Below are 10,915 nucleotides of genomic sequence, written 5' to 3' on the forward strand. Positions count from 1 at the left end.
GACCTTCAAGTCATGCTCATTTGTCACAGGGATAACAGTTGTGTTTTCACAGATGGCACTTAATATGGACATCTGGGCCAATATACTTCTATTCCCTTGATGATTCATTTTCCAATTATCAAACAATTTTCCTAGGGGTTCTGTTCAGTCTGCTTAGTGTTTGCTGTGAAACATCTTTACTCATTATTTAGCCGATCACTGACGGAAAAGAGTGAGTCACGAGCAATTCTGAATTTAAATTTCTGCTCTATTCCTCTGCAGAATCATGAGTTTGTGGATGAGCAGACGTTTCAGGCCAACTGCATGGAGATCTCTGTGGTGAACAAGTCGGGCTCCCGCACGTCCTCCTTGTCCTCGTCTCCACATGGCTTCAGCTCATGTTGCTCTCGACGCCACAGGAAAAAGAGCAGCTTCAGCCTGCCCAGCACAAATAACCAGGAGCTCAGCACCATACAGATAAGAGAGAGGCCAGTGGCCAACAGGTAGCCTGTCTGAGTTTCTGCTTTATCTCATTTTCTCTTGACACACATCAAATAAACACATGCAGACAAAAAATCCTGCAGGCCTTTTTTGGATTAGATAAACCTCATTGATTTCATGCTTGAAAATTAAATGATTGATTTATTGTGACAGATCTGCAGATAGTTTTACCTTGATTTGTGCATTTTTGATGATATCTGTGTTCTAATATTGAAAAGTTGTTTGTATTAAAAAAAAACACATTTCAACAAACCACATGTTGCAGAAAAGGCTTAGAAAGATACACGCAGAATCTAAGGACAGAAAAAACTATTTAAGTCCTATTCAATGAATGCATACAGTTTACCATGCTGAACCTGAGCAATCTGACTGTTTTTCTAAACATATTTGTTCATTTTGAATTTTTCTGCTACTGTTGCTTTATACTTTGGCAATAACCATATAATATAAAATTCAGATAACTCTGTTTTTTTTGTTTTTTTTTTTAAACTAAAAGCAGTTAATTTGATTTTTACCCCAAGGTAGATACACCTGCTAATTTAGGTGATTAAATCTTTTCCAGTTGCCATTTGTAGCATGTTTTTACTCAGTGCTCTGGGGCCTACAATGTGCATACATTCTATACAACAATCTATCCGGAGACAAGCCTGTACGGTGCAACAGCATCTGGGGATTATATTACATTGCATCCTGCAGTCTGTGTTGCAAAACAGCATCTCGTAATTACAACTGTCTGAGATAATTAGGCTTAAGGTTTATTATTTTTGACTGGACTGCAGCTACAAGCCCCACACACCAAGACTGAGAACAAGCTACTAGCTGACTTGCAGTCTTGTGAAATCGATCAGTCTTATTTCTTTTTGCCCCTGAGTTGTTGCTCTTACTTTTCAGCCTCTATGTGAGATTTTGTAATCAGTAAATGGGTGTTACCGTTAAAAAGTGAGTCGTGCCCACTGTTGCAGCCTTAAGTGAAGAAAATTAATGTGGGCGTTGTTCTCCTATCAATGCTGATTGTTGCTGGAGAAGAAAAATACCTGCCATTATTGCAGACTAATTTGACATTGGATTGAATTCTGTTTACACACTTACCCATTACACTTAAATATAAGATGTTAGGATGTGTTTGTAGTTTTTTTCACTAGTGTAATAACAAAAAAAGAAAGAATAAAAGAAAAACAGACCTGAATGGGGTCAAGAGTGCTGAAGACTCTCAATCAACACTCCATTAAAACAGACATGATTCAAGGTGAAATGACTCCACGAGCTCAGGAACACGCATTTGAAAGAAACTGCTTGGACCAGAGTTCATTGTTACAACTACAAATGCAAGTTCTAACTTTATCATGCAAAATGACAAAGAAAAAAAAACAAAACATGCATACACATCTAGGTTCTGTTGCAACACATGTCCCAAAATCACTAAATACCTGTTGATCTCTTTTTGTTAACAACAGTATTAAAAGCAGAGGTGATGCAGCACAGTGATTCAGCACACCTGTCCAAACCCATGTGGACCTTAATATATATACAGTATATATATATTTTTTAATGCAACAAAATAAAGTAAAAAGACATAACAGTTATATCTCACTACTCACTATATCTCACAGAAACAAGGTCAAACAAGATAATTAGATTTCACACATCAAAAAGTGTGAAACTTACTTATAATAAAGGTGTTTTACAGCACAAACCATGAATAAAATGACTATATTTAAAGCTGCAGTACATTATGTCTTAGCTTCTTTCAAATATCTTGTTAAATGGGGAATTGTCTATAGACAAAAGAACCTTAAAGAACAAATGTTTATTTGAATATTCCTTGAAAGAGCCATTTGAACTTTCAGAAAAGTTGGTTTCTGAGTGTAATATGAGCTTTGTGTAATACATTTAAAAGGTTAGACCTCTCCCTCACTCTCATTCTCATTGTCTTTTACAGCCGCTCCAGCCTGAATGCCAAACTCGATGAAACTGTACCCTTGAAATGTGATGAACCTTACATCACCCCCTCCATGGTCAGTCTATCTGCCCCGGTGGTGACCTCATCAGGCGAGGACGGCTCCACCACCATTACGTACTCTCAGAGCAACATTGTCCGAGTATCTGCCTTGTAGATGTCATGTCTATCTGATCTGATCAGCTAACTGGTCACAAGAAGCACCAGATGCTGAGGAGAGGGACCACCGAGCATCAACCTGCCATAATCTTGAGGGATTATAAGATTACCAGAGGTTGGGGTTTTTTTTTTGAAGTAGTGATCTCATCTGATGTCAAACTCTGCATGGTATTAAAGTGATGTGGACAGCTGCCTTGGAAGCAGAAGTGAACCAGCAGATTTTGTGTCATTAAGCACAGCAAAGCAAGGACATGTTGGGAATGCAAGGTTGTCGTTGTTGCCTAAATATGTTGGGAAAAAAAAACTTTATTTTTGAATCTGTAATGTAGTTGTATTTGTTGTCTCTGATTCAAAGGAGGAAAGATTGTTTGAAGTCATTCTCAATGACCTCTGGTGATAAAGCACACATATTCATGACCTGTAGGCCATCTTTGTGAATATTAAATCAATCTGTTTGACTTTCATCTCACTCGTCACACATTTCCATGGATTGTTTTGAAACCTCTCAATTTAAATACTTTCTCAACTTCCCCTCACTATTGTAAATTAGAAAACTTTGATCCACTGCAACAGATAACTGCTGTGAATATTCATTGACTGACTCATTAACTGGTCGATGTCATCGCTTGAGGAGTAAAATATACTTTGCATCCTGACATGTTTGTGAAATGTGCAAGTGAAAGTCACATGACTAAATCTGTGTTAGCTTACATATCTGGTATTCTGGGTCTGTGTGAAAGCCACTGTTGCTAAATAACAATTGATATTGAGAACTAAACAGGGTATATATTAGCTAGGGCACAAGGTAGAAATGTAAGTGAATGTTCTCAGTAACATTTAACTAATACTAACCCTAATGTGGACACTTACTGTAGTATTGACCAGGGAAACTTTCTGAAAAAGTGTGCAACATAAATTCCATGACTTCCTCATAAAAAGCAAGACTTGGTAGAGTTCATTGTGTTAAAAGCTCATTTTGTATATTTTTCATACTGTAAATATCTCAGTTAGGACTTTATCAAATGCATTTGAAGTTGGCTCCTCTTCTTTCTAGATTTAGTTGAACAGTTTGTTGGCAAACTATTTCTGTCTGTTAACTGGTTGAATTAAGGATTTGCATGCTGGCATTGCCGAATTCTGTTTTATTAAAGTATGTCTCTGCTTCTTGTTGGAGGTTTGTCAGTTTAAAAAAGAAAAAAAAAAAAAAAACAGATTAATGGAGGTAAACACAATAAGGCTGGTGTGTTCTGATGTAAATTCTGCAACACTTTGCTTTTAATAAAATATAAATTTTGTCAAGGACTGCATATATAAGGGTAAGGAAAAGGGTACGATAATCACACATTGTGCATTTGGTGCACTGGATAAAATAAACAGTGTAGCTCTACTGAAGCAACCATGAAACGACCCATGTCTTCTTTCTTTTTTTTTTAAAAAAAAACTATAATAGAACTGGGAGGTTTTCATAATATTTTTCCTCATTACTCAAAGAGCAGCACTTATGGTAGGATTGGATAATAATGATGTGCTGCTGGAGAACATGTAAGGACCTGACTGGCACAGTGGTGGGTCCCAGCAGCAGGGTCTCTGGAGATGGACAAGCTGGCCTCGGTGATTGTTTGACAGAGAGCTTCATAGCGTCTCCCCTGCTGGGCCGATTGCGTTGGTCCAGGCAGCTCCTCGCAGCATGCATTGCCTCTTCTCAGCAGTGTTTAGCTACTGCTGAGAAGTCAGTCTGTGTAAAATTTAAGATGGCACAGCAGCGTGTAAAATAATAGGTTTCTTACAAACAAATGACAAATCCACACTTTAATATGGAGTTTAGATTAATTTATATTTGGACGTTACATTATTCGGTTACATAGTAAATGCAAATGTGTTCATTAAGTCTATTTTTATCTAAAAGTAGCTGTCAAGATATCAGTTCCTACTGAATCTGGATTTAATCCAACTTCTCAGCTTGTAAAACTCTGACCGAAACTGAGGGTTTATTGCAGCATATATTATTGGGTCACTCAGCGATGTGATGCAAGCAATAGACACCGTCAGGATTTCCAGGTCCTGAATAATAGATATCTGAAATAAATAATAAAGAATTTACAGAGTTAGATGATAAGTCTTGTACAACAAAGCAAATAGAGTTTTCAACCTTGGATCTCATGGGGTCACTTGATCTACAAATTCGAATTCAGAAATCTTTATAATGTTATGTGTTGGCATAAAGACTCACCTGTGTATTCTTATTTTTGTGAACAAGAACATCCACAAGGATAGATGTGATCAGAGGCAGCCAGAACAAGAGGAAGGTTATGATGATGTAGCCAGCACGCTTGGCCATTTTACTTTCTTTCTTTTTTCTTGCTCTCTCTTTACTTGCTTTGGAAGGCATCATGCAAACAGCTCCTTCTAACTCTACATTGTTGCCCGTGGCTGGAGGTGGTGAAGACACTTGATCTTGTGTAGCAACAGTCTGTGTTTCCTCTCTGTTGCTGTTTTGAGCTGGTTTCAGATCAGTTGGTAAGACAGAAGTAGATTGAGGACCCTCTAACTGTGCAGACAACACAACAAGGGGGCTGGTCTCTATGGCTGCTTTGCCAGTTTTCAGTCCTTCTTCTGATTGCTTATCTGTGTTAGAATTACTCAAAACTTTCTGCATCACTGTGTTCAAGCTCTCGTCATTAGCAGTAGTGCTTTGCTTCAATGCTTTCACTTCAGTTTTAATGGAACAGGGGCTGCATTTCTCCATTTTTGAAGTTTCCTCCAGAGCCTGCACTGCAACATGTACTGCAAAAGAGTTAGGTGGTTCTGTTTCTAAGTGACTCATCTTTGTATTTTTAAACTCTTCTTTATTCTCAGAGCTGATGGAAACACTTTGTGAAGCTTCTTCTGAGGTCAGCATAGCATTTTTCTTGAATGGATTTGGTTCAGCAATGCTTATGCTCAGGACCTGCTCTTGCTCAGTTTTTCCATGTCCATGTTCCACAACAGTGACGTCTTCTCTCTTCTCCTTATCTTTTGTTAAGACTTTTTTAGGAAGAGAAGTACCTTCATCAAATATTTTGCGATTGTGTGATCTCAGAAGGGCAAATATGCTAGCATAGAATCCAGTGATGACAGCTAAACAAATAGCCCATAATGGGAGAAGCATGTAAAATCCAATGGTGTCATACGACGTCGTTCCTGCCTGCATTCCTTGGCATCTCACATAAACGGGTGAGTCTTTCAGAAATATTAGACAAAAAACAGCCATCACTATAGCCAAGGTCCATGTGAGAGGGATGAGTATCATAATCCGTCTTTTTCGTTGACTGATTTTAAATGGTTGCGCTATTGCCTGGTACCTCTCTGCACTTATGCACGCCAGTGTCAACAACTGAACACAGCAGCTGAAAGAGAAAGAAGCCATTTGTGCTTCACAGATCAGACTGTCCGCATGCCCTCGTTGCTGCACAGTCATGATAATGGTTAGTAGAATGGGACAATCAATTATACAACGCAAAGAGTCTATGACAGCTAGATTCACCACCAGTGCATTAACAGAAGTTTGCAGCGACTTTTGGTGATACACTGCCAGGATGACAAAAATATTTGATGCAACCCCCACAACAGAAGTGATTGACAGAACCAAGCTGTTTGCCACTACAAGGGTGGCGTTGATGTATTCCTCCCAAATGGTGATGTTCCCAAAGTCCCATGCAGGTGTAGGCTTGTCTGTCATCTCCAAGTTCAAAGAGTAAGCATTCTCAGTTGTCTCTCTTCACTCTGTCTACTCTGACTGAGCAAACATCAAGCCTGCTCCTCGTGTCACTGTGCACTTTCAGTAAATGAAGAATGGGTAAAGCTGCAACTTGGACAAGTGACGCCTAAGTACCCGCCTTTTTCATTATCACTCTGCAGCACCAGTGGGTCACCTGGGAGCCCTCACTGTTCACATTCATTAAAAAATCTGCAATGTATTCACAGCAGAGACAACTGGGAGAACAAAAGAAGGCTGTTAATTGAATAGCAGTTATGTCACTATTGTCTATTCGCTGATATACATGACTTTATAAAAACCAACCAGATTTAGATCTGAAAGTCGATAGCGAAAGCAGCATGGCAGTGTGATGCATAAGAACATCAGCCTATTTCATTTAATACTGCACCTTGGAAAGGTTAAAAACTTGGCATTGGGATGCCAGATGGAGTTAGGAGTTCTTGTATTGGCTCAGGAAATGATGGGAGCGGTGCAGCAGGATTATGGTATGACATTGTGTAATCCTGTTTGGAGATAAAGTGTGAAATGCTCTTTGCTTCAAATGTGGAAGCTTATGGACTATGCCAAATCTGGGATTAGGTCAACACAATAAATTGTACTCCTGACCATTCTACAAATTAGACTGTGGGAGCATTTCTCAAAATTATGTAGATTAAAAACGGGAAGTCCTGGAGAAGAAATAGCTAAATAACAGACATTCTTTGCTGTTCGCTTTTCTTTTCATCTCAATCAGCTCTGTGGATTGATCGTGATGTCTGGCAACATTCACTGCAACTTCAGGACACCGTACATCAAGAGAAGATCAAATATGCAGCTTAAAAGTACAAACACTTTATTTAGAAGCAGATTCCCATTTACAAATATTTGCACTAAGTGTGGAAACCAGGTGGGAAGCAACATCAGCAAAAAAAAAAAAAACAACACAAACAGACTGACTTTTACCTAACAATCCCAAAATGATCAAAAAGGGCTAACATATAAAAAAAAAGTGAAATGAAATTATTTCCATGCAGGCTGAGAGCGATGTATTTGTCCAGACTTATCTACTAACACTCTTACCGTGCATTAGTCAAATTGCACCACAAATGGGATGCAAGCTTTTCCTTGGTGCTTGCAGTTTTTGCTCCTGTCTGAAAATGAATGGCTATGTTTAATATGAGCATTAAAGACAAATCTTATATCTGCAAATAAAAAGAGCAAGCAACAGAATTAAACATGAAACACAGTAAACTACCTATAATCAAAAAATAAACCTGGACTGTTAGATTCATTTACTTACATTTTTTGTCACACTTATTTAGAACAACTCAAGTGAGTGTTTTCAGCTTCATCTTAACTCAGTGATGCTTTAATCTTCATGACTCATTGTGGGTTCTGCTGTGTGTCACTTAAGATGGCCTTTTCTGTGTTTGAATCAAGCTCAGAGTTATTGTTTTTGAAGTGGCTGCTGCTCCCTTTAACTGCCTAAATAAATAAATAAAATAAAGATGAGAAATGCAAAATAGTACCAATAAAAAATATTACCACACCACAGAGCAGTCTTACCCAGAAAAATGACTCTTTTCCTGCTTGACTGAATCCTCAATGTAAAAACAAGTCCAAGGAGAGTGGTGCAGCAGTCTTGTTTAACAAATGCACTCAGATTTGTAAAGCTTTTTTTTAATGTGACTTTTATGAAAGTAAGGGAACTGATTTGAGCATATTCTGCTGTCTTTGCAGTTTCTCTACACCTAAAAACATAATTGAACTGAGTGTATTGTTTATCCACAGGGGAGCTCATAAGTAAAATTATACCTAGCCTATATACACTCCAGCAGTGTTTTGTTCTACAGACATCTGGAGTGTGTGCAAGCTGGGAAAAGGTTGGACTTATTGCAAAATCCACAGCAAATCCAATAACTGGCCTTGCTGTCAGTATCGATTGGATGATGGAGTCAGTCCCTGATGACTTTAGTTAAATTTTTGAAAATAACATTAAATAGAAAGATATCCTGTTCAGTATATCTCATAAAACCCCAGCAATTGTTCCCTGTGAATAGCTTCATAATTAAATAAATAATAGTTCTGTCTGCTATATATATATATTGATAGATTACATTTTTAAATATTACACATCCTGAAAATGTCAATACACTTTCCCACACTGTATGCAATCAGCTCCTCTTCCTTTTGAGCTGTGAACAAAAGGGTTTTTCTTCCTTTACAGTTTGGCTGTATCTCGTCTCGTTAAATACGCATACAAATAGAAAATTACAGCTTGAAACAACAGATCTCTCAAAACATTGTTTTGATTTAGAGATTTCTGTTCTTTTAACCAAAGTTTCTTACACACCTCCCAACACAAATACAAAAAATAAAGTTAACAGTTGACTGACTCAGAACAAATCTCAGATAAAAATTGGCCTCATTGAATATTCTTATTGTTACAGGATTAAAAAGATGGATGACAAAAACTACAATGTAATATAATGTTTTCCAAAGAAAGAAAAAAAAGAAAGAAAACAAACGGTGAACAAAATAAGATTTTTTTTGTATATATATGCACATATCCTAAATAAATCCATATTCCCAGTAATTTCCTCCACCTTAACAAATATCGACTATTAGTCTCTGAGCAGACACTGTTTGTGATGACTGTGAAGACCTCTGTGAAACACACAAGCCTGCTGTTCAAGTTTGTGTCCTTTATGAGTCACCAATAAACAACAACCATGTCATGTTATTTGTTTTGCCTGGAGAAACTCACACAGGCAGCACCTTGCTGTGTGTGTTGGCGCTCCTGCTTATAGAAGACAGACAGCTACCTCTGTTCAAGGAGCACATGGGGATGCTGACGCTGGTCGGCCCAAGGGGTATGTAGCGCCCACAGGACAAAACCTCCAGGGTGCAGTCACGGAACTGGTGGATGTAAAAACATGCAATCAAGAAGCTACTAAAATAGGGTTTTCTCCTTTTTCAGCTTCCTTGTTCCACAGTAAACACATTCTGGTTACCTACCTGTTTGTTGGAAAAGAAGTAGATGATGGGGTTATAGACAGGGCTGGTCTTGGAAAAGTACATAGGCAATGTGGCCACCAGAGGAGGAATGTACAGCTCTGTATCCACCACTACAACCACTGATAATGCAGTGTAGGGCAGCCAGCAAACAAAAAACGCTATAATCATTGCCAGGACCATAATCACAGCGTGATCATTCTCATTCTGCCTGGAATGCCCACCCTGCAGCTCGATGCTCCTGTTCAGCTGATGGAAAGAAAATTTGGGCCACATTAAGAGCTAATGCATTCTTTTAATATTGAATTAGAGACAAATGATGAAATTTAAGCACCACAAGCTCACCTTATTTAAAGATTTCAACACTTTGAAGTAGCAGAAGAAGATGATTGCAACTGGGAGGATGAAGCAGAGAAGTGTGTAAAGGATCAGATAGCTATAGTTGCTCCATGATCTCTCCTCCCATGCCAGAGAGCAAGATGTCTGGATACCCTCTGGTCCATAGGAGCTCCAGCCAAATAATGGAGTAACAGCCCAAAATAAGCAGAAGACCCAGACAAACAGCAGTCCAATAATACTTCTCCGCATGCTTAGCTTAAATCCATCTTTTGGGTTACACACCATGTTGTACCGCTCATAAGCAAGAAGAGTTAGAGTCCAGAGAGACACCAGACCTAAGCAACAGAAGAAACAATATATCTAAGCTTACAACTGCAAATCAGATTAAGTTTGGTGGTAAAACTTTGAGAAACATAAATACATGTAGAGAAAAAAATAAGAACCATCTGTCAAGTAAACATCACAAGAAAGCAAGAAAAAATATTTGCTATACTTCAAGGACTGCAAATAGAGGCTAAAGGCTAAACTGATGAGCTGAAGGACAAGCCCACTTTTTATTTACCACGTCTCACTTTTGCAAAACTCCATCAACAGAAAAAGCATTCCCTTGCAGCTACACTTACCAAAATAATTCACTGAAAATCCTTGAAACACACAGGCTCCATGGCCGATAAAATATGAGCCCTGGTAGTTTGTGATGGTGGCGACCAGTGAGCCACACAGAGCGATCATAAGGTCCGACACTGCCAGGCCAAGGATAAAAATGTTCATAGGCTGGAGGAGGGATGGATTCTTTACCATCACGATTATGACAAGGCTGTTGTTAAAAACTGACAGCACTGTGTTGATAAACATAAGGAAGGAAAGTATACTATAGCCCACCCGAGGGAAGATGGTGGGTGCTGCAGTCACCATCACCTCAGTGTGGTTGGATGCAGGAGGAGAGCTGGAGCTCCACAGTGTGCTGTTGCTGTCCATGGTGCTCTAATGGTCCAGCTTCAACTGAAGCTATATTGTGAGGTCAGAGAGTGAGCCTGCAGACTCTGAGCTCAGCCTTTATCACTTCTGATCCCTGTTGGCTTTTCTTATTGTCCAAGATCTCAGATTGTGCACCTGTCTGATTAAGAAGGCTACGAAAGCCATATGTTAAATTGGTTTGGTAACATGATTTCTAGGGATTAACCCTATAAACTCACATTAATTGTGATTGGAAAATAGACTTTGACTAA

General features: G+C 38.7%; 3 protein-coding genes across 4 annotated transcripts in view; 1 reads left to right on the forward strand and 2 right to left on the reverse strand.

Moving 5' to 3' along the window:
* Positions 1 to 4,000, forward strand: part of LOC121648056 (potassium voltage-gated channel subfamily D member 2-like) — a 42,520-nt gene extending 38,520 nt beyond the window's left edge. For both annotated transcript variants that reach the window (XM_041997978.1, XM_041997979.1), the window contains 2 exons: positions 262 to 482; positions 2,420 to 4,000. In XM_041997978.1, coding sequence (XP_041853912.1) covers positions 262 to 482; positions 2,420 to 2,594 — 396 coding nt within the window. In that variant the 3' untranslated portion in view covers positions 2,595 to 4,000. The remainder of the gene's footprint in view (positions 1 to 261; positions 483 to 2,419) is intronic.
* Positions 4,001 to 4,369: 369 nt separating this feature from the next.
* LOC121648107 (dopamine D2-like receptor) lies at positions 4,370 to 6,314 on the reverse strand. Its single transcript, XM_041998055.1, has 2 exons — positions 4,827 to 6,314; positions 4,370 to 4,672 (listed from the first exon to the last, which is right to left on the reverse strand). The coding sequence occupies exons 1-2, from the start codon at positions 6,312 to 6,314 to the stop codon at positions 4,517 to 4,519; spliced, it is 1,644 nt and encodes a 547-aa protein (XP_041853989.1). The 3' UTR covers positions 4,370 to 4,516.
* A 2,781-nt stretch (positions 6,315 to 9,095) lies between these two features.
* LOC121648108 (vertebrate ancient opsin-like) lies at positions 9,096 to 10,664 on the reverse strand. Its single transcript, XM_041998056.1, has 4 exons — positions 10,310 to 10,664; positions 9,693 to 10,021; positions 9,351 to 9,596; positions 9,096 to 9,251 (listed from the first exon to the last, which is right to left on the reverse strand). The coding sequence occupies exons 1-4, from the start codon at positions 10,662 to 10,664 to the stop codon at positions 9,096 to 9,098; spliced, it is 1,086 nt and encodes a 361-aa protein (XP_041853990.1).
* Between the last annotated feature and the right edge of the window lie 251 nt (positions 10,665 to 10,915).

Source organism: Melanotaenia boesemani, chromosome 10 (assembly GCF_017639745.1).
Source record: "Melanotaenia boesemani isolate fMelBoe1 chromosome 10, fMelBoe1.pri, whole genome shotgun sequence".
Lineage (NCBI taxonomy): Eukaryota > Metazoa > Chordata > Actinopteri > Atheriniformes > Melanotaeniidae > Melanotaenia > Melanotaenia boesemani.

Excerpts from the sequence above, each read along its gene's own strand:
- LOC121648107 (XM_041998055.1), bottom strand. The coding sequence starts at position 6,314 with ATGACAGACAAGCCTACACCTGCATGGGACTTTGGGAACATCACCATT. Across the intron at positions 4,673-4,826 it reads ACAAAAATAAGAATACACAG|ATATCTATTATTCAGGACCT; the intron begins GTGAGTCTTTAT and ends TATTTATTTCAG.
- LOC121648108 (XM_041998056.1), bottom strand. The coding sequence starts at position 10,664 with ATGGACAGCAACAGCACACTGTGGAGCTCCAGCTCTCCTCCTGCATCC. Across the intron at positions 10,022-10,309 it reads ATTTTCAGTGAATTATTTTG|GTCTGGTGTCTCTCTGGACT; the intron begins GTAAGTGTAGCT and ends TCTGTTGCTTAG. Across the intron at positions 9,597-9,692 it reads TGTTGAAATCTTTAAATAAG|CTGAACAGGAGCATCGAGCT; the intron begins GTGAGCTTGTGG and ends TCTTTCCATCAG.